This window comes from Podarcis cretensis (assembly GCF_951804945.1).
Source record: "Podarcis cretensis genome assembly, chromosome: 6".
Classification (NCBI taxonomy): Eukaryota; Metazoa; Chordata; class Lepidosauria; order Squamata; family Lacertidae; genus Podarcis; species Podarcis cretensis.
In genome coordinates, this window is record NC_137175.1 from 71821564 (window position 1) to 71844425 (window position 22862).

Sequence of the window (22862 nt, forward strand, 5' to 3'; positions counted from 1 at the left end):
GACCAAACTATTGATGATGATGATGATGATGATTATGATAACAACCACCCACCCTTCATTCAAAGGTCCCAGAGCATGTGATAGCAATTTAAAATGAAACATTAAAAAAGAAACAGTTCAAAACAACTTAAACTCATGAAAATAGGGTGGGTCCTCAAATACATACCTCTCAGGGCCAGGTAAGTGGTACATCTTCAGCATTTGACAAAAACTGCATAGTGAAGTTGCTAGACTGACTTCTGTGGGGAAAGAGTTCTACAACTTAGGGGCTGTTTTTATTAGTCGCTTATTTCAGAAAGGTTTGCTTATTCAGTTCTCATATTTAATTGGGTGACTTGGTCTGCAGCTTGCATCGGTACAACTCAAAGAGGATGATGCTTCAACATGCTACAATACATACTGCAGTCAGAACTGCAACAGGGAACAAGGGCTGAGGCCTCTGCCTTCTGCTAAGTGCGACAAATGGCTTATTTAGCTCAGAAAGTTAAAGTTAAAGGAACCCTGGACAGTTAAGACCAGCCAAATCTGACTATGGGGTGTGGTGCTGAAGGAGCAGGCATTAGTCCACAGACAGTTTTTCCAGGTCACGTGGCCAGCATGACTAAACTGCTTCAGGTGCAACGGGACACCATGACGAGTGCCAGAGCACATGGAAACACCATTTACCTTCCCGCCACAGCGGTACCTATTCATCTACTTGCGCTGGTGTGCTTTCGAACTGCTAGGTTGGCAGGAGCTGGGACAAAGCAATGGGAGCTCACTCCGTAGCAGGGATTCGAAGCACCAACCTTACGATCTGCAATCCCAAGAGGCTCAGTGGTTTAGACCACGGCACCACCCTCGTCCCCATAGAATTGTCTACTACACAGAAGGGGGAAAGTTCTCCAGGGCTTCAGATAGAATTCTCTGTTGGTTGTACCTGGAGATGCTGAGGATTGAACCTGCAACCTTTGGTAGACAACTTCTGTCCAGAGCCTCCTTTTCGTGACTGTGAGGGGAGAGACGTCTGCTTTCCAAGCTGATTGGTGATTCTCATTTGACACCTGAAAGCACACAAGGATCTGGGTTATTTACTACACTCATTGTTCTCCGAGAACACAGACTGCTCCAGGAGAACATCTGTCACTTGCAAACATACTGAGCACAAGCAGTCAGCACTTTTTTGTGAAGGCAAAAGCTCCCAAGTTAGCTCTTAAAAGTCAGACCCACTTTTATCTATCCTTTTAGCAAGAGCATATGCTGTATGAATAAGCAGCACCTCTGAAGACAGGCACCCAATTACCATTTATTCTTATTCCTGGATACCAGATGGAGGAGCAATTGTGTGTTCATCCTAACAAATGCTTGCTACACTGGGCAAGAAACTGCAACTCAAGTTAAGAATTTTAAAGTGTTAAAATGTCATAGGTACTAAGCAATAAGCAAAAATAAAAAAATTATTCAGCTTGCAGCTAAGTCTCTTGAAAAGACAAACTGGAGGAACGGTTTCCTGTCACTTTTTCTTCAAGAGTAGAGCATGGGGAGAATTGGCTTTCTGTTGGATCAGGGCCATCTCCTTGTCAATCTCCTGATGCCGTATGACACCAGGAGATTTTTATTTCAATCCGAAGCAGACAAAGCTTGAATTGAAATGAACTCAAGTGCCAAATTGGAAAGGTGGTGACTTCAAGCCATGGCTGCCAATGAAGAATATTTCCTTTTGAATTCAGCTTCACCGTAGCTTTACCTATTCCACACCTGAGATCAGGTGATGAGACAGGTAGGTGTGGCTTGGCTAAAACAGCCTCGTGAGCCAAATGTGGAGGCCTAGCGGCTCTCACAAGGCCTGCAAAGCTAGAGGTTCTCCACCACTGTACTACAAAGTATTATTTTTTATTCACTTTATCATCTTGTGTTAAAAAAAAACCCTTTAAAATCTGAATGACTGAGAGATGACAGAAATCTAAATACAAAAGGGTCAGTTTTTTTAATGGTCCCTACACTACTCAGGATAAAGTGTAACTATTGTCTGATTCATATAATCTGCTTCACTTTCCTCGCTGTTCTCAGAAAAAAATATGCAGACATGTTATAAAAAAATTTGCTGCTGCTGCTGCTGCAGAGATGCTTGATGGCTCTCAAAAGCTTGCAACACCATTTAAGGCAACTAGTTGGTTAAATTCAAAGAAAGCAAGGCGGGGCTAGACTTACAATTAGGCAGAGTGAGGCAACAGAGTTTGAGATAGCAAATGTCAGATATTTTGGAACGCTGTGTGTTTGTCAAACATTCTGCTGTTTTCTTGCTTGCATCCCAACAATGCCTTCTTGTAGACAAAGTCCTTTTCTGAGTCTGAGGAAGAAAAGTCAGATGGCACATCTATGGTGGTAAAAACTAAAAACAGCAAGAAAAGTACAACTCACCAGGTGGCGGGGGCATGGCGAAATCCTATTAAAACATATACAAAGCTTTGTGTGACTCAACACAGATATTCTTGATTTATAGGAAATTATGGAGTTTTTTATTATGTGCATTTTTGTCAGTTTTGGAGTAAGGATACCAGATACACTTCCAAACATATAGTTTTATTTCAGTGACCTATTTACATATTTTACATACATTTCAAAATAGCATCACTATCATCACCACAATACATTGTTGAAAACTTCACCCCTTTAAAATGTCATTTCTTGATTTTAGAAACAAATATTTTCTACCCCAATGGTAGTTCAGTAAACAATTCTCACATTTTTTTTCAGTTTCATGAATGAACAGAACACTCTGAAATTCCATAACCCACACAAATATTTACCACAATATTCTAAAAGGTTGTGTTTTAATTAAAAGGGTTCTAATTGAAACATTGTGGGTTTATAGACATGACATCTAAAACAATACCAATCAATGCATTCTGTAATTTCCTGTATAACAATAGAGTCCATAAATGTGCTGTATGGTTGGCAATGCCTTTTGTTCCCTGGTCCAGTGGTGAAATCAAGGCTCAACAGATGCTCTAATGTGTTCAAGAACATCATTGTCAGCAGTCAAACTTTTGTTCAATTCATCACTGCTTCTTTTTTCTCATCTGCTCCTCAGGGTCTAGCTTGCGTTTCTTAAACGAAGCGGGTTCATCTTTTTCATCATCTTCAAATAAAAAAGTATTTATAAATGCAAATATATGCATAAGATGGAGGTTTTTAAAGCCCCATTTACAAAAGCTTGGCTTCAATTCATCTGGCATAATGTGTCCAGTTCTTGGCAACACACTTTGGAAGAAGGGTATACAGTGGTACCTCGGGTTAAGTACTTAATTCGTTCCGGAGGTCCGTACTTAACCTGAAACTGTTCTTAACCTGAAGCACCACTTTAGCTAATGGGGCCTCCTGCTGCCGCCGCGCTGCCGGAGCCCGATTTCTGTTCTCATCCTGAAGCAAAGTTCTTAACCTGAAGCAATATTTCTGTAACCTGAAGCGTATGTAACCCGAGGTACCACTGTAGAATGGTTCAGAAGATGGCAACAAAAATTATCAGGAGTATAGAAAAAAGTCCTATAAGGAAAGGTTGAGTGAAGGAATTTTATATTTTTAACCTGGAAAAAATTGAGGAGGGACTTGATATTCCTTGAAGTGTGTGTTTTCTGATTTAGCAGACTGTAGGATTACATCCAATGGGCTTAACTTACAGGAAAGTATATAGTTGAACATCAAGTGGGTATTAATGGTAAGAGCAGTTCAACAATTTTTAAAAATGAAGTGTTTGGTACAGGGACGATTGTGCTGGCACATCTCTGTGGCCAGTAACGGTCTACAGTCTAGTAGTTTCTACTTGTGAGCATCACCCATTAAGCATGGGGTAGAATGGAGGTACATTTTTATATATTAAACATTCTAGTCAAAGCTTGCATCTTTAATAGGAATAGAAGTCAAACAAAAAGCACACACGGAAACAAGGGTCCAAAAGAAATCTAAAATAGCAAGTTAAAACATTTAGTAGAAGCAGCAATATCCTCCAGTGATTGAAGCGATGAAAAACTCAGAGTTAGTATCAGAATATTCAGAGATTGTCCTGAAGAAGAAACTACTTAAAATACCTCAGAACATGACACACACCTTCATTATCAAAACAGAAAGTCCCGCGCATTAGTAAAATCCAACAGACAAAAGTGGCTTTGAACGTTAGGAAAGCGAAGGAGGAAGAAGAGGAATAGATATTATACAGTGGTACCTCGGGTTAACAACTTAATTCTTTCTGGAGGTCCATTCTTAACCTGAAACTGTTCTTAACCTGAAGCACCACTTTAGCTAATGGGGCCTCCCACTGCTGCTGCACCACTGCTGTTCTCATCCTGAAGCAAAGTTCTTAACCCGAGGTACTATTTCTGGGTGAGTGGAGCCTGTAAGCTGAAGCATATGTAACCCGAGGTACCACTGTAGTTTGAAAATACACGAAGATACAGCCTTGCTGATGCTAAGCAAGTCTGGATGCCTTGTGACTACCTGGAAACCACGTGTATGCCATCTTAGATTCCATGATAATAGAAGAAAAGTTGGACATAAACATAATGAAAATGAATGTCTTGCACTCCCCCACCCTGTTTTTTCCTGCACTATTCAATCCCCATCTTGAGAGGGAGATGCAAAGATTCTGTTATAGGTAAGCATGCAAAAACAGGAAGTGCCTTGTACTTCCTGTGCCCCCGCATTCCATGACAAACAACCCAAACTACTTTCAGGTGTAAAATTGTAACAGGAAAACTATGCTACTTTTACTATTACATCGCAGAAAAAGCCATGGGATGTATTGCTGGCTAAAAGTATGCCTGGATTCAAAAATATACTACACAAATTGGCATTGATGGAAGTATCTAACTGGCACGGGGGAGATTTAAATCAAATTATTTATATACAAAGGGTTACCTGATTCTACGTGCTCTTGCTCCTCTTCTGCTGGTAAGAAGTTAACTTTGTTTGGATTCCTTGGAGCATCATCACCATTATCTTCATACATATTGGACCATTTGATTGCCATATCGAGCTCAGGAGGTGGCGGTGGCTTTGTTTCTTTGACACTATAAGTTTCAGGGGGCGGAACAGCATGTGTCGTCCATGCCTTGAACTCTTTTGGAGGCTGTTTGGGGGAACACATTGGATTAAAATACTGTGGTGTCAGAAGACCAAGTGCAGGGACTACGTATCTTGTAATACATTTTAAAGGCATAGGTGCAATCATGGGCACAAGCTGTTTTGCTCTCACATCTGAAAATATACCCAACATCTAATGAATGAGCAGTATCATCACTGATGAATGAATAAAGCAGCAACATAGTATCATCAATGCCACAGCCGTTTAGAAATCCAAATGGTTTAAGCAAATAAGCCAAGCCACTCATTACAAGGATAAATGGAGGAGGAATACAACAACAAGTAACCCTGATCTAGGAGAAAGACTCCATCTTCATCCCAAATAGGATAAATAAGTTCCATATTTTGGATACAAACAAGAAAGCAAACCCCACTGACCAAGGAGTTCCATATCTTTAATGCTAGGCTTTAAAGCAGCCTCTGGCTCTAGGGAAGGTTTGGGGACCTGAAGCTCTCCAGATGTTCTTCGGTGTCAACTCCAACCAGCTCCAGACACCATGGCTAATGGTCAGGGATGATGGGAGCTGGAGTCCAATGCATCTGGAGGTCCACAGAATCCCCATCCCTTCCCCTAGAAGGATGGAAGGACCAACACAGGATTTTCATTTAAAAAATTAATTATTTTTATAATTAATTATAAAAAATTAAAATATTTAACACTGAGAAGTTGTAAAGAGACAAGTGCTGCTGGGGCAATTGCTATTGCCATAGGCTGGACCTTCAATGACAGACCTTTCTGTTCCCAGACGAATAGTCAGTACCAGAATATCTAGATCTGTGGTTCCCAACATGCGGCACACGCCCCACAGGGGGGCAATTTGATTTTAAAGGGGGGAAATTCGGGAATCAGTTAAACCAAGTTAATGGCCTTTTAGGCTTCCTCCACATGAATAGGAGTTCACTTTTTGAATAAGAAGAATTACTGTATATGTCACAGGTTTTCAGAGATGTTTAGGTGGGGCATGGCCCAAAAATGGTTGGGAACTACTGACCTAGATGCTATTTTTATGCGTAGCCATCAATTATGCATAGCCATTGATTATAATGTAATTAACACCACACACAACTTTTCAGCATTCCATATGCACCTGAAACTCAGGATAACACATATCTGATGAAGCAAACAAACACTTAAAATAGATTTGTGTGTGTTCATGTGTGTGTATATATGTGTGTGTGTGTGTATATGCCCTAGGTGGGGCCTAAAAGTCTCAAATACCCTCTCCAGCCAGGGTCTCCAATAGCCCTAAACCAACCTTTTTAGGCCACAAGCCACCCCAATAAAATAAATTTAGGGCACAAGAAACGCAAATATAGACTGCCAGGGGCACATGCAGCTGGAAAAGCTACAGGCCCCAGCAGCGAGGCACACATCGGAGCCAACTCCTAGGGGCCAAAGTCCCTTCAGCCACCCCAATAAAATATGTGACCCCCTCCCAAGTTGCCATTCAAATAGTGTGTGTGTGTGTGCCATGTCTTGTGGTCGGTTATTAGGGGGGCTTACCTGCTCCCCCAAAAAACATTTTATTTACCCCTGGATGCACATCATGTGTGTATCCCTCCCGTATGCAACTCCGCCCTTTAAGAATATATGATGTTAGGTCTTCCCAGCGTGGTCCTCCCCTCGTCGCCCGGCTCTTGCTGCTGCAGGAGAGCGACCCCCCCCCAGGCCTCCCCAGCCCCCCGCTTCTTCGCCACCCACCTCCTCGGGAGCTCGCAGGACCCGGCTCTCCCAGTCGATCTCCTTGTGCAGCGGGTTATAGAGGAAGGCCGGCCGGTGGACGCTGCGGAACAGCTCGTCGGGGCCGGGCAAGCGCGGCCTCCCCTCGGGGCTCCCCCTCGGCAGAGGAGGCGGCCCTTTGGCCTCCCCGCCGCGGCCCGAGCCGGGCCCTTCCTCGCCTTCCGAGTCCGAGCCCGCGCTGTCCGAGCTGTCGTCGCTGGCCCCGTAAGCGGCGAAAAAGCCCAGCGGGTCCTTCCCTTCCGCAGCTGCCATGGCGGGGGACCGGTGCGGCAGAAACACCCGCCCGCGGAAACGGAGGCGCGAGGAGAGGGAGGTTCCGGGGAAGGGGGGGGACCAAAACACCACCCCTTGCCTTCTCAGGCTTAGGGAAGGAAAGAGAGGGGGCGGCCGAACTCAAGCTGCCACCTCGGCTGGGAAAGAACTCTCCTTCTCTCTGCTGCTGCCTCATTTGGGGGAAATAGATACAGTATATATATCCAGTGTTAACATATAACTTGTGTTGAGGTCGATGGGGGCTCTCACGCCCAAGTGAACGTCTAAGGGATTGCAGACCCTCCAAGTTTTCCTATTTTCCAGGGGCGTCCCTGATTTAGAGAAGGTGTCCCGGTTTCTGATTTGATCCACTTTTCCTTAGGATGTCCCTACCTTTACCTTGGAGAAATGTTGGAGGGGATGGAATAGGACCTCCCTATTGTCGTTGGAGAAATGTTGGCGGGTATGGAGTTTATGCGACACCCCCCCCCCAGCAGTCTGAAGGCAATCCTGTATAGTTGTGTTTTTTATGTTTTTATATATGTTGGAAGCTGCCCAGAGTGGCTGGGGCAACCCAGTAAGATGTGTGGGGCATAAATAGTAAAATTATCATTATGGAAAGGAATTTCCCTATTTTCATTAGAGAAATGTTGGATGGTATGGGATTGTAGTCTAGTCACATCCACACATTTAAAGTACATGGGCCCCCCTCCCCCAAATCCTGGGAACTTTAGTTTGTTAAAGGCTCTAGGAATTGTTGCTGACTGTGGAGTAAAATAGAGTTCCCGGGATTTTTTGGTGGCCGGGAACCAGGTGCTTTAAATGCATCCTTTATGGGCTGATGTTAATATGTGTTGAGTTATTCGAAGTAGTTCTACTGGGCAGTGAAGTTGAGGATGCAATGGCAGAGGAGAAAGTGGGTTGCTTTGCCTGTGACTGCTACACAATAGGCATGGTAACATGCTCAAAGGCATGTTCACTCACCTTTATAGCAGGTCTTGTCATGGGCATAGCCGGGGGGGGGCAGCTGCCCCCCCAATCAATAAAAATCAGTAGCCAAGGTTCTGCCCCCCTAACAAAAGGCATGCCCCCCCAACAAAAATCCTGCTTACACCCATGGGTCCTATATTATCAGCAAGCATTCTAGCTATTGTACATCTTGCTTCATTGCTCACAGCTACCTAGTTTTCCATTTACAGATAGGTAGCCGTGTTGGTCTGCCATAGTCAAAACAAAATAAAAAAATTCCTTCCAGTAGCACCTTAAAGACCAACTAAGTTAGTTCTAGGTATGAGCTTTCGTGTGCATGCACACTTCTTCAGATACCAAGTGTGCATGCACACGAAAGCTCATACCTAGAACTAACTTAGTTGGTCTTTAAGGTGCTACTGGAAGGAATTTTTTTATTTTGTTTTGACTAGTTTTCCATGGCATTGTGGGCTTTACTATGTTGGAGAGGGTGCTCAGCAGCAATAGCATTGATGTCTTTTCACATCTCACCTCTCCACAGTGAGAGAAGGGCCTCAACACTTATCACCAGTTCTCTCCACTGCAGGAGAGTCTGCAGAAGACCATGCAGATAGGTCTTCCAATCCCAAAGGGAGAACAGTCACAATGAGTCAAAACTTCACCAGGTAGTTATCTGAAAGTTGTTTGGAATCTCACTGCTGCATTCAGACCACTCACCTCTGCCCCTGCAGCAAAGACCAAATCCAAAGTTGTCTCATTCTGTGCGTTGGGTCCCTGACAGTCCCAAAGTTGCCATAAAGGCCAAGAGGTCTTACGGAAACCTAGAATAGGCTCTTCTAATGCTCCTTCCAATGTAATCTCTGCCAATTTCGTCAGGGAGGCTGTAGTGCAGCAGGGTGGATGGTACACTGCAGGCATCCCCAGTCTGCCTCTTTGAGCCAGGGGTCAGCAAACCTTTTCAGCAGGGGGCCGGTCCACTGTCCCTCAGACCTTGTGGGGGGCTGAACTATAATTGGGGGAGGGAAATGAACAAATTCCTATGCCCCACAAGTAACCTAGAGATGCATTTTAAATAAAAGCACACATTCTATTCATGTAAAAACACCAGGCAGGCCCCACAAATAATCCAGAGAAGCATTTTAAATAAAAGGACACATTCTACTCATGTAAAAACATGCTGATTCCCGGACTGTCTGCGGCTGGATTTAGAAGGCGATTGGGCTAGATCTGGTCCCTGGGCCTTAGTCTGCCTACCCATGATCTAGGCCCACTCCAAGATACAGGGGTTTCTTTGTGATGGGAGTCTCTCTGGACCACAGCAATGCCTCATCACACCAGTCTGTATTAGTATAGCACCAAGTACCTGGCTGAGCAGAACTACACTCAGCACAGCTCACAATGCTTTATAAACACACGTGCAAACCAAGGATCACACTGCATGCATCTGATGAAATGGACTCTGGTCCACAACGGCTTGTGCTGTAATCAATTTGATGTGTAAAATGCTGCAAGACTTTATTATTCTGTGTGCAACAGGATATAAAAAGAGCACAGACCTGGTTACTCAAAATCCTGTAGTTAAAGGGAAAACTAAGCTTCAAAGAGCAGCACATTACTGGAGGCTTATAAACCCTTGTACTAGCTGTGTGATCCAAAGTTATCCCAAAGCCTCTCTTTTCCAGCAATCATCAACAGCTGAGATTTTACTCTGGTCACCTATAGCAGATCCAAGCTTTGGCAGCCATCCATTTTCCAAAGCAACCACACATTCAAACACTGATATCTTCCACCCAAATATTTCTCACCTTACATTCCATAGAGAAAGGCAGAGTATGGTCAAAACATTATTTCATTTTAAAATTCATTTTTACATAATTGACTGCAAGGACAACAAAAGCCATTACAGGGAAGGAAGAAAGTATTTTAACACTCACTGCCAAATTCATTGATGACCTATCCCAACAAGTATTCTGGTGCAAAATATATTTACAAACGCATTAAATAACCTTAGAGTTCATGCCTTATGTAGCCATATAGCCTTACTTGGATGTAAAGCTTTTGTTATTTTACACTCTTGCATTACCATAACAATCTGCTAGAATGCATTTGTTATGGCATTTGGCTAGCATCAACTGTGGTTTCTATAGTATTCATGAAAAGTTACAAAGTTACACAAAGAATTGTGACCAAACCAATCTCAGCCCACCCCTAAGAGTAATGCCTTAGGCCGATAGTTATGGGTAGAATTAAGCAGAAACAAATTATCATATCAGAAGAAAAATATTCTGCCCAGGGCACCAAAACATTAAGAATTGTGTGAGACCAGGGTCTCTCTCTTCCAGCACTTTTTCTAACAGCAGACAACCAGATTCCTCCCAGAAGTTTACAAGCCAAGTATGAAAACAACTAGCCTATTGCTGTACACACACAAGCCTCTAATATGCAGAATACACGGGTTCTGAACATGGATGTTCCTTTTAATTATCATGGCTAATGTATCACGAGCCTAGTGCTGTAAAGGAACCTGTTGAAGGCTACAATGATGCTCCAATTCTGAAATACCACAAAGATATAGTAAAGGTAAAGGTAAAGGTACCCCTGCCCGTACGGGCCAGTCTTGACAGACTCTGGGGTTGTGCGCCCATCTCACTTAAGAGGCCAGGGGCCAGCGCTGTCCGGAGACACTTCCGGGTCACGTGGCCAGCGTGACATCGCTGCTCTGGCCAGAGCCAGAGCCAGAGCCGCACACGGAAACGCCGTTTACCTTCCCGCTGGTAAGCGGTCCCTATTTATCTACTTGCACCCGGAGGTGCTTTCGAACTGCTAGGTTGGCAGGCGCTGGGACCGAGCAGCGGGAGCGCACCCCGCCGCAGGGATTCGAACCGCCGACCTTTCGATCGGCAAGCCCTAGGCGCTGAGGCTTTAACCCACAGCGCCACCTGCGTCCCACACCACAAAGATATAACCTGCTCTAAATGTATTTTATTGTCAGGTGTCAACAACCCTTGAACAATGCTGCTCAGCAAAGCCATTAAGAACACAGCTGCCACTGAACAGAAAGCAAGCTTAGCACATGTGAGGTGTACTTTAAAAACAACAACCCACCTAATGACCATTTATTAGAAATTAATGCTTCTCAGATTGCTTGTTTCAAAAGTTAAACTCTGCAAGAGAAATATTTTTGAAAAGTTGAGTTTAGAGTTTCCATACAATTTTTTCAGTTCAGTATTGTTTTATACTGGTTGTACCTTTTTTTTTGGGGGGGGGGGTGTAATACAGCAGTTGTGAACAGTCCGCAATTTACACAGTAGAACACATTATGGTCAGAAATAGTCACAGAAATAGTGGCAATTTCCACACATTTTTTTTTTTAATAATTTTTATTAACTGGCCAATCACATCAAATTAAATCACATCATATAAATTCCGAATTACAAAGCCAAATTTTTAAATTTTGTTGGGGGAACCCATACTTCAAGATCCAAAGGGGAATTCAAATCATCTTCTTATTACTGCGTTAATGTCCAAATCAGTCCCAATCAGTCCAAACAAAGTTCATAATTCTATCCAGTCTTATCTTGGTGTTGCCACATCATATCTTGTTCGTATAATTTCTCTCTTTCCTTTACGATCTCTTCTGTTAGTCTCCTTAAGCCGATAGCAAGTGTAATAATCCTGTGTGGATTTCCCGTTCCTCCACTAAGTCCAGATGGTTTCCATATATCTCCTTCGTAGATAACATCACTTTTTCCATCGTAAATTTTGGCATTTGTCGCTCTTAAGTCCCACCGAGGAGTTGATTCACGATATGTAAACAACTCTATTTCTCTCTTTCTCCTCCCAGACCCAAGAGCTCCCACAATGCCTCACAAAATGGCGAACGGCATTTTTTCCTGACTGCGTCACTCCAAAACTCTTAGCTTTCCAGCTTCATCTTGAAACATTGCTTTGGATCGAAAGTTTATCTCCACACAGCCTTAAATCCACAGCTTAAGTCCTTAATTTCTGACTCATTAGGGGAGGCGGATTCTTGTTAAATCACATAAAAAGGTAGAGGCAGGTTTTTCCCCTCTCCCCCCTCAGTCATTACCGTATCTTGACGTTCTTCTCGTATTTTATTGTTGTCTTGTTATCAGAGATCTCTTCTGTCAGCAGTATTTACTCCCCTTTTTCCTTGATGTATGTGCAATTACTCATGTCCAAATTATTTCTTTTAAAGATCATTGCAACCAGCGGCGCGAATCGGGGACGGCGTCGAGGAGTGCCGAAAATCCCACAGGAGGGCTTTGTGCCTAGTGCCCCCACCCCCACAAATTCGGGGGTGGTATAGGGCACAGCAGGCAAGGGCCGTCCCCCCCATAATCCTGGGGGGGGTTAAGGAGGCTAATTACCCCCATCATAGCCTCCAAATTACCTCGTGTGGGTCGGAGAGATGTTATTCTCAGCCATCTTCCGATGCGCCACCTAGTGGCCCCCCCACACAAGTAAATTTTGGATTATAGGGGATCACATGCTTGGGAGAGGAATAAACCCTAGTGCAATTTCAAAATCTAGAAAGCCATAAAGCTTTTCAGGGGAAAACATCACACAATATTAAATGTTAAGTTCACGGTTGTGTGAATACAAGGTTTTGTTTAACACAGCAACATCTAGAGTAGGTAGTCATATAAAGGAACTTAATGCCCTGTAAATCACCAGCATGGAAGTTTGAGTTCAGGCAAGTTACATGGCAAGCAAGTACTTAATACACTGCGACAGAACCACCACCAGATCAGTTTGTGCTTAAGATCTACTGTGTTCTGCAGACAGTGACCAGTGTAATTGACCCATTACCATCAGATCAAATGTTCTTAAAATATTTGCCTGTAATCCTAATACACTGGGACTTACTTCTGAGTGAACAGGCTGTAAATTAGTGTAATTTATTGCACGTTTTAATCCAAGGGCTTGTGAAAAAAAAATGCAGGCACATTTCAATACGCTGGTATTTCTGAGACAACTTTTTTTTTTGACTGGATATAAAAAAGGCACTGCTTCCCTGAGGTTTAGAGTAGACATACTGTTACTACAGAAGACAGCAAAAAACACACTATATCCCTGATAATGCCCAGAGCGCAAATACTTTTTAAAGTGTATACATCTGGAATTTAAAAGAATATCATGTTCGTTTACTTGTACGTTCGAAAATGTTGAGAAGTACACATCTTTAGTAAAGCTAAGCAACAATAGTATTAGAACAGAAAAGAGGTTAAGAAAAAATAGTATTAAGAGTAGAAAAGAGGTTTAGAAAAAAGTTAATAAAAAATGGCAAATCCTGGAAGTTCACAGGAAAGTAAGGCCCCTCTTTACTGCCATCTTTCTTTTGCTGCATCTTTTCCCTGTTAGTTAGCACCAATAAATCCCTTTAGTGGCTTGCAGCTAATTCATATTTGTGACAACCTGTTTCACTTTGAGAGAGTAATTAAGCTGTTAATTTTAGATATATATTCAGTATTGTAAAGGCATATGTACTAAAACGAAGTAAAATGCCTAGAAAGTTAAATGCTTTGATAGTGAATAAAAATGAATTTGATTTGTGAAGTGCACACTTAATTGCTTTTGAAGATCAGCGGCAGTAGAATATTACTCAGAAGATCATGTCTTACTCCAAAAGAAGGCACTTAACCCTACAGCCAGGAATTTGTTCATGTCACACAAAAACTGGAGAAGGCAGGCGCCCCATGATACATTACAAAACAATCGTATACTTGGGTTGCAAACCAAAGAATACGTCTCCCTATGTTCCGAGGCTTCTTTACTTCCTGTCAATAGTAACCAAGCAGAACTTACCAATGTAATGCCAACACCAGTGAGATGTAAGACTCACCACCCTCATTCATGACTACTATGTTCATCTCAAAACTTTCCTCGGTGCAAACTTCCCTCCTCATGACACTTCATCAGCACGAATTGATGTAAGTTGGGAGAAAACTAGGAAGTTCTCAGGAATCAGCAAGCCCCCCAAAATCACCAGATTAAATTGCTCTCACGATGCAAAAGAGGATCAAATTATGCTTTCTCGGTGTGAATTTTATGCAGACAGTGCATATAGAAAACAGTAGGAAAAACCTCCTTAAAATGTTCAATTGAGCATCATTTTGCCTATATTGTTTTTGAATAGAAAATACCATTTAAAAGCTTTTACACTGCAAAAAAAAAAAAAAACCAATAAAAGCATACAAACGAACATTTAAAATATGAATTAATGGGGGAAACAGTTCAGATTTTTTTTTATAAAAAAAAAACTTTTAAGATGCGGTGAGCTATCAAGCTATTTCTTGATCTATTGTGACTTTACAGTTAGACACTTTTTCCCCACCACCCAAAACTGTTCAAGGCATCCAGCATGATAGTACTCAAGGAAAAATATCGCTACGGAAGAAGCGAGCGGGATCTTAAAGGCAGGAAAGGACTGTCACTCGAAGTTGTACATGTTTCCTCTTGTTCATTTTGCAATTGCGGCGGAAGAGGTGGGGCTCCAGAATCTCCAGGGCCGGGAAGCGTGGCTGAGAAAACAGAGTTTTCCGTACTTCCAACCTCAGTAATCGGCAAATTCATTGAATGAAGAGAAGCGGCAGATACAAAAGCAGATGTACTAAACTCTTCCGGATGAAGGTAGGTGGTTTCTCTGTCTTTTTGTTTCTCAAAGAGATTAGATTCATTTGACTGTGATCTAGAGAGATTGTTCGATTGGTCATACCCTGAAGCCATGCAGTTGCTACAGTTCAAGCCTGTAATAAAGACATAAAATGTATCATTTGCATACAATTTACATAGTGTGGTGGTTTGTTTGTTTTTTTAAGTCTACAACACTGCCTCTTGAGTCCATGCATGCGGTGTTACGAGTACTGGTTCTTATTTTTAAAAATTGGTGTTACATTGACCACTTTCCAATTCTCAGGTATAGAGGCATGTAGTTGACCACTGTGAGAACAGGATGCTGCAGTAGATGGGCCACTGGCCTGATACAGCAGGTTCTTAAGAGGTAAAATTAAAAGGCAGAAACCAATTACCAATATAATCCAATGCAACTACCCAGGCCAGACATGAAACACTCAAATAGAAACATATTCAGTTCTTCCACATATCCCCTTTCCAAAGGACACCCCCACACTATCACCTGACTTTGACCAAACTAATTCTGGTCAGTAGCTTGTGCCTTGGGTTTATTCATATTAAGTACGAAAAGAGGACCAAAACCCGCAGCTGACAACTGAAGTTTTACCTGGCATAAGTCTCTCGAAATCAGTGGAACACATTTTTGAGCAAACACGCACAGAAGCAGGTTGCATGAAAATTAATTTTTACAAAACCTTTTGGAATAGATTCAAATGCATATTATTCCATTTACCTTTGAGGCTTTCCAGTTTTTCATTTTTTGCCTTCAAGACAGCATCGGTTATCTTTTCTAACAGGAAGGTCTGTGTTTTTTCCCATCTAATAGATTCTATTAGTGCATCCAGTCCTTTGGGATGTTCTGCTAAGTAATCCAGCAGCTTCCCAGCTTTCTTCCTACTTGAAGATCGACAAGAGATTTCTTCAGTGTCCTCTCTGCTGAGTATTTTTTTTGAACGTAGATAATCAAAGTGTCTTTCTGCAATTATTTTGTCACACAGATAGCGGCGCAATCGTTCCAAAACCTAGCAAGAAGAAATGACAAAGTTAGCAACAGATGAATTTTTCATCTTGTATGTTGTGCTATGAATATATGTGTGGTAGTTCTTGGTGCACATTCAAATACTCATCCTAGCTTTCAAATTGTAACAAATTTCATTAATCGCTATCATTGACCAACACACACCCACACACACACCAGAAAGGAATCAGATGTTTCAAGTTAATGTAAAGTATCTGTATGTTGACTACAGAAACAAAAAGGAAATTGCCAGCAAGGGGTTACCAAAGGTGTTTCAGCTATTTCTCTCTTTAGTATTCTAGAGCTCCCCAGTCAGCATGAAAGGGGAATTTTTTAGCCACTGAGAAGAGGTCTTCTCACCCTTTGTGCACATTGGAGCCAATCCAATTGAAAGGAGGAAAGTCAGCCTCTGAAGATTGGCTCCTAGGGTCACTAGGGTGAAGGTGCATGGAAATAAAACTGAGGCGTATACTCCAAAGCTTAGCATTTAGGAACACTGAAAACACAAAGTGCTTCAGCTTCAAGAGAATGGTGCTCAAATTCTGTTAAGTACAATGGAACTTGGACGAAAGTCACTGTGAAATAAAATATTGCAGCACTCCAAATCATTTATTTGTATAAATGCACATAAAAAATTGTATCTAGCTGAAAAGCAACAAATGGAGATCTGCATTGATGATTGCAATGCATCCCAAATTATTACTATATAATTACGTATATTATGGTGCAATCTAAGAAGAGGAGCGGCTGCGACATCATGAAGGGACCTGCACTTCCTAAATTTCTCATTACACTACTGCTGTGAACATAAACTGTTATTACCCTCTGGCTCAGCATAAAGTAATAACGTACTGAGAGAGATTTATGGTTCTGAACAAACATCGTATATTCCACACACAGTATGTGGACTTCATAGCAGGAAAAAATAGAACTAGCAAGAACTACTTTTATTGACTCATACATGTGTCAAGCTCAGAAACAAAAGAGGGGAATTCCTATAAACACTCCAAGAGAAACTCCTACGTAGAAATTTACAAATGGGGGCAGAATGCATGCGATTTAGTGGACCTTCCTTCCTCCTGTTTAATGTTCTTCTAGGACATGAAAGGGCACTCACTCAGAGACTTTTCTGCAATTCAGAGAACAACCTTCCCTGCCCCCCAACAGTGACATTCCTGTGAGAACATGCCTCACTGTTGGGAACTGCGATTGTCATTACTCACAGCTTCTCACCTAGTACAGTATATTTTACGTTTAATACAGCCCTTCCGATGCAGGTTGAGCAGTGGGGTGGGTGCACAGAAGCAACCAACTCAAATGGGCTGGGGTCTCTTCACCCCTACCCCAATAAAATATTTAAGGGGGCAAGCCCCCCCCAAAAAAAGTTGATGGACATGGCCATTCAAGCAGTGTGTGAGTTCCACATCATGCGATCCATTGTGTGGGGGCGAGGCTTACCTGGCTCCCCCCACCTAATATTTTATTCAAGTCGGCACCCCTCGGTGGGTGGTGCACTGGGGACCAAGAGTAGAAGGGGTGGCGGTGGTGAAAGGAATACAGAAACCTCCATTATGCTTATTATTAACTGAATTTATATACCACCCTATACCCAGAGGTCTCAGGGGCAGGTGGTTCACAGAATAAAATACAAAATACAAAACCGCAAAACACACAAACAAAATAATAATAACCCAATAACTACCCCACCCCCAAAACCCCACATTTTAAAATGGCATATGATCTTCACACCATTACATCAGGATAATATCCATCTTACAGGCCAGAGCCAGGATCTTATCCAAGGCACCTGCAGGTATGCATTTCCTCATTCTCACCCTCTTGCTACAGAGCATGGGGTTTTTGTTGGGAGTAGTGGGGGGGGGGGAGAGACTTTCGTTAGTGGGGGTGGGGCAGGCCCTTCATGAGTTAAGTATTTTTATTTATTTTTATTGATCTGGTGGCGGGGGGGGGGGCAGCAGCTACTACGCCCATCCTACAGAGGCATGAAAAGGCATCTCCCCTTTTCCATGAGAGAAACAAGCAAACAAAAAGGCACAGAGGAGCCATAAACCAGTGCTTTTTGCTTTTTTACAAAAGAGAGAACACGGCAGCCTCGGCATTCACTGCCTTATAAACATGCACCCCGCCACACGACCCCTCCCCAAAAGCTTTACACATCCCCCCCCGCTCTGCCCATTTCCCACGACACGCTTTTCCATTCACACGATACGAATACCCCCCTCCCCGCTTTCCCTCCCTCCCCGCGTGTCTGGAGGGGCAGAGGCTCCTCTCCCCGTTCTCGCGGTCCTTACTTCCTTCTTCACCTCCGCCATTTCGTCGTCGGTGAGCGGCCGCCCGGCAGCCGGGAGCCCAGAGTCGGCCATGGCGGAAACGGCTTCGCAGGGCGACGGTGAGAGGGCGAGAGAGGGAAGGGAAGAAAGGGAAGGAGGGAGGGAGGAGGGGAAGAGAAGGGAGCCGCCGCCCCCCTCTTCCTCAGCGGCCCTTCAAGCCCGACTCCCCCGGGGAGATGCCGAAGCTTCCGGCGCCGGGGTGGGGAGAAGCCCCGCCCACCCTCTCTCGAGGCCACGCCCACTCTCCGCCGGCCGTGGCGAGAGACCGCGCACAAGGCTTGCAGTTGGCGCAGGCGCGCGCGCCCTTCCGGACGCTGCGGTCTTCCTCCCAAATCGCAGGATCATACCATTCGAAGGGACCGCCAGGGGCCATCCAAGTCCAACCCCCTGCAAACGCAGGAATCTTTTTGCCCGACGTGGAGTTCGAGCCCATAACGCTGAGATAAAAGAGGCAACGCTGAGCTCTTAATCTTATCTATCTAGGCAACTGTCCCCCCTCCAAAAAAGCAAATCACTAAAAAATAATTAGCTGAAGTTCCGCTCCCTAGCATTAATCGTGGCAGCACGCTTTAACTATTGCTAATCGTTTCTGCCTGGTCTTTTTGTGCTTATTTTGGCTGCGTTATTAATATTGTTGTTATTCTTTCTATACAGTAGTTATCTACATCTCGCTTTTCTCACAGAACCAGGAAGGTTCTGTTTTACAATTTAGAATACTCATTTAAACATCCTTCCCTTCTTCTCTTTCCATGGTTCATTTTGCATATCATGAATCCCTGCATATTTTACACAAACTAAGCCATTCAGTATTCCATTATGACATCCATCAAAACTTACACTGTTGAATTTATCTTAATGCTGCCAACGTTTTCAATCCCCCCCAGTTAGAACCAGGATTCAAGGTGGCTCAAAACAAATCTAGAGATAGAACACGCATAGCTTAAAACATATAAGGTTGTGGTTAACCATTGTTAACTTAAAAATGTAAAAAAAATAAATAAAAACCATTTGTTAATTTATTCACCATTAGTTTATATCTACATCAGGCTTCCTCAACCTCCAGATGTTTTTTGGCCTACAACTCCCATGATCCCTAGCTAGCAGGACCAGTGGTCAGGGATGATGGGAATTGTAGTCTCAAAACATCTGGAGGGCCGAGGTTGAGGAAGCCTGATCTACATAGACTTGCACAGTACAATCATGGATCTGCTGCTTCATGGCACAAAAACGTGAACCCAAGGCATAAATCCCTAAGAATTTGTGTTTGACAGACACACCCTCTGTATCAAACTGCATAATATACATGGACGCAGATGTGCTCTGTGATTTGATGGTGGTTTGCCGGAATCACATATAAAAATTCGGAGGATGTGTGAGGATCTGTCCTTAAGCTCCATACTGGTGCCATAGTGTTATTTTTACTGTACAGTCCGAGGACACGGGTGTAACCTTTTTCTTCACTCAGGTTTGGGGAGATGCCAGGAGAAAATCCCAAGTATTCCATGAGGATCCACGCCCTGTAATCATGTTTTTGCACCATGACGGTGCCAGGAACCTGTGCCACACCTGTGATTTTCCCAGTCTGGTCTATCGATATGGAAACGACCTCTAATTTTATAGTGGTTTTGCTGGGAATTACATTATGAATTAAATAGCTAACCTTTTGTGACACCATCACACTATATGCCTCTTATAGTTGATCTAGCCAGGCCCTGAAGCCATTTTTAAGAGAGACGTGTTCTTTAGTTTCTTCTTTCTTTGTTTCTTTCCTCCCTTTTTTACAGTCACATTCTATCATTCTATCAAAGTAATCACTTGTGAAAAGACCCTTTAAATAGATGTTCATTTTAGCTAGCTAATGTTAACAGATATGGGAATCACAGAACTACCTAAGGAAACTATTGTGGGATTTCCCTCTGTATGCCTACTTGTAAGGCCTTGATCCTGTATCTATTTAAGTCAGTTAGACTTATTTTTGAGTAGTCATGTGAGTAGGATTGCACTGGTAATAATACTTTATTCACTATAGTCTGAGGCTAGCAGTAATAATATAATATTGTCATATTATTATATTACCGTGAGTGAAAAAAGTATTTGATCCCCTGCTAAATTTGCCCGTTTGCCCCCTGACAAAGAAATGACCAGTCCATAATTTTAATGGTAGGTTTAGTGTAGCTGTGAGAGACAGAATAACAAGAGGAAAAACCCCAGAAACCATTTTTTTAGTAGATGGTGGAGATTGTTATTTCCACAAAAGTAAAACATGTTTTCGATAATGTCAACCTTCCTTCAAAATACTGACCGTTATACTAAACTATGGGAGATACAATGCTGAAGCAAATTTGAGGCAGTGCTAATTATTGAGTGCCCACTAGAGGTCTCTGCTGTTTAACACTTTCACCCAAAAAATCTCTCCCCCCCCCCCCAATCATTTCCAGCATTACTTTAAATTCTTATAATTTATAGCTACTAGATTGAAATTTCCACCTACATTGTAGAGAAAGAGGCAACGTGATAGAAGTGTATGCATGGAGCAAGTGGCTGGAGAAGTTTCTCTCCTAGCACCGAAACTTGTGGACATCACGGGTTCAAGTCCCATGTTGGGCAAAGGATTCCTGCGTTGCAGGAGATCGGACTAGATGACCCTAGTGTCCTTTCCAACTCTACAGTTCTATGAATCCATGGCACAAAAACAAGGCTTGGGGTCAGAGACAATGCTGAAAGAGATATCCTCTCAAGTCATCGTGTTCATGATTTGGTGCAGTTGTGTGCATACTTGTTGAAGCTGCTTGTGTTGTGTACCTCTAGGTTGAGAAAGGAACTAGGAACCAGGAACCACGTTCAATCTTGTAACACACAGCCTCCCCCTGCCCCCCTCCTTTGATACCATATCTGAGAAACCCTCTCTCCGTGTAAGCTGTCAGTTGATGAAATCAGTTTTCCTTATCAGGAAGAGGAAGATTTCTCTCTCTTCCTTCTAAACGAGCTCTGAAAGGAGATCGCTCAGAATGATTGCTGTATCCAGGTCATCTACATGTGACGTTCATAGCTCTTGACTCTTTAGCTCTCTTCCCAGCTCTCTCTGCTGTGCAGGTAGTGGTTTTATTACCACTCCTTTCCTCTTGCAGTCGCATGATTAATCCTTGACAATCTGAACTTCTGTTGGCTCGCAATCATCAAAGGTCACCTTGAAATAGGCGGCAGACTTTTAAGGAAAAAACACATCGTGCATGCAAATGTCTTCCTAAATGCATGTAACATTTATTACCTTTTACTGTTCGGCCAGAGATGCTTTCTTGGAAGTGTGGCAACAGCATTCATCCCTGCTTTTGCCATGGCTGTTGTCTGTTTCCTTCCACATTTAACTCGGCTTCTGCATCGTGAAATGGACCTTCTGTTTTTGATTTACTCCCTAATGCAAAACTCATCTTTCCACGGGCCAAGATGGGAATTTGCAGAAAGTAATTTTGCAATCTTTTACCTCTCACCTTTTACCTTCTTCTTTACAATGTTATAGCGAACCCAGCAGAAGCCTCCTTGGCATAAGACTGCTTCATATGTTCTTATCAGTGGAAGAATGATACCCCACAAGTTGAGCCTGCCTAGATCAATCTCATTGATTAGACCACTTTGTGGCAGAGAACAGTTGCCATGCGGAAAAATGCTTGCAGGGCATCTTTCTCCAGGAAAGCCAAACCCATGTATTACAGCAGAAGGTAGGCCAGGATCTCTGGTCAGTTGGGATACAATTTTGTTCCCTCCTTGAAATACCATTCTGAAATTGAGCAAAAAACCCTGCATATTGGATGGCAAGGGAACACAGCAATATACCAGTCCCCAACTGAAATCACCAATCTCCAAGTGTTTTTAGTTGTAGAGGGCAAAAACATTGCACCTGTGCAATATTAGCTGCAGTTCTGCAGTCCCAATCCAACACATACATATCCAGCTACTATTTAACTTTAAAGAAATAAATATGTGGGAGATTCTGATCATGGGCCCCGTGTGTTACACCTGTGCCTTACGTATTCATAAAACTGTGCCAAATTAGCTAAAATCACGCTTATATGGTCAATCCCTGGTATAGTGGTTAGAACAGAGCTTTCCAAACTTTTCATGTTGGTGACACACTTTTTAGACATGCATCATTTCACGAAGCAGTAATTCAGTTTTACTAGCAAACCAGAGGTTAAACTAACCCCTTTCCAGCCCCAAGAGGAGAGTTCACACAACACACCTACACATTGCAGCCAACACACTGATGTGTCGCGACACACAGTTTGGAAAGCTCAGGGTTAGCGTTAAGGCTGGCAGACAGGATTAAAAAAAACTACCATTCAGCCATGAAGGTAAAGTGATTAATTAATTAATAAATCTAAATATGAATAAAGCAGACATGAGAATAGCCTGCTGGATCAGGCCAGTGGCCCAGCTAGTCCACATCCTGTTCTCACAACAGCCAACTAGATGCTTCTGAGAAACCCACAAGCAGGACCCAAGCACAAAAGCACTCTGTACGCCTGCAGTTTCCAGCAAGTTGTTAATGCAACCTTTACCGTAATATATCAACTATTTGTATATGTGTGTGTCTGTGTGTATAGATAGATGGATGGATGGATTCATTCACACACACACACACACACACACACACACACACAAATAAATACAAATCTATATATTGTATTAACGTAATGTGATTTATACTATGGTAAATGTTACATGTAGACTTTAATGTTGCATGTTAATAGTCATACCA

General features: G+C 42.8%; 2 protein-coding genes across 3 annotated transcripts; both read right to left on the reverse strand.

Moving 5' to 3' along the window:
• Positions 1 to 2541: 2541 nt before the first annotated feature.
• LOC307218889 (UPF0690 protein C1orf52 homolog) lies at positions 2542 to 7165 on the reverse strand. The gene is made up of 3 exons (XM_079981872.1): positions 6821 to 7165; positions 4894 to 5104; positions 2542 to 3121 (listed from the first exon to the last, which is right to left on the reverse strand). Exons 1-3 carry the CDS (start codon positions 7109 to 7111, stop codon positions 3042 to 3044), a joined length of 582 nt encoding a protein of 193 aa, XP_079837998.1. The 5' UTR covers positions 7112 to 7165; the 3' UTR covers positions 2542 to 3041.
• Positions 7166 to 11042: 3877 nt separating this feature from the next.
• On the reverse strand, positions 11043 to 18317 carry BCL10 (BCL10 immune signaling adaptor). 2 transcript variants are annotated; one of them, XM_079982262.1, is made up of 3 exons: positions 18080 to 18317; positions 15471 to 15759; positions 11043 to 14850 (listed from the first exon to the last, which is right to left on the reverse strand). In XM_079982262.1, the coding sequence occupies exons 1-3, from the start codon at positions 18137 to 18139 to the stop codon at positions 14492 to 14494; spliced, it is 708 nt and encodes a 235-aa protein (XP_079838388.1). In that variant the 5' UTR covers positions 18140 to 18317; the 3' UTR covers positions 11043 to 14491. The 2 variants fall into 2 exon arrangements, with proteins under 2 accessions (XP_079838388.1, XP_079838387.1); XM_079982261.1 differs by having other exon boundaries at positions 18068 to 18316.
• Between the last annotated feature and the right edge of the window lie 4545 nt (positions 18318 to 22862).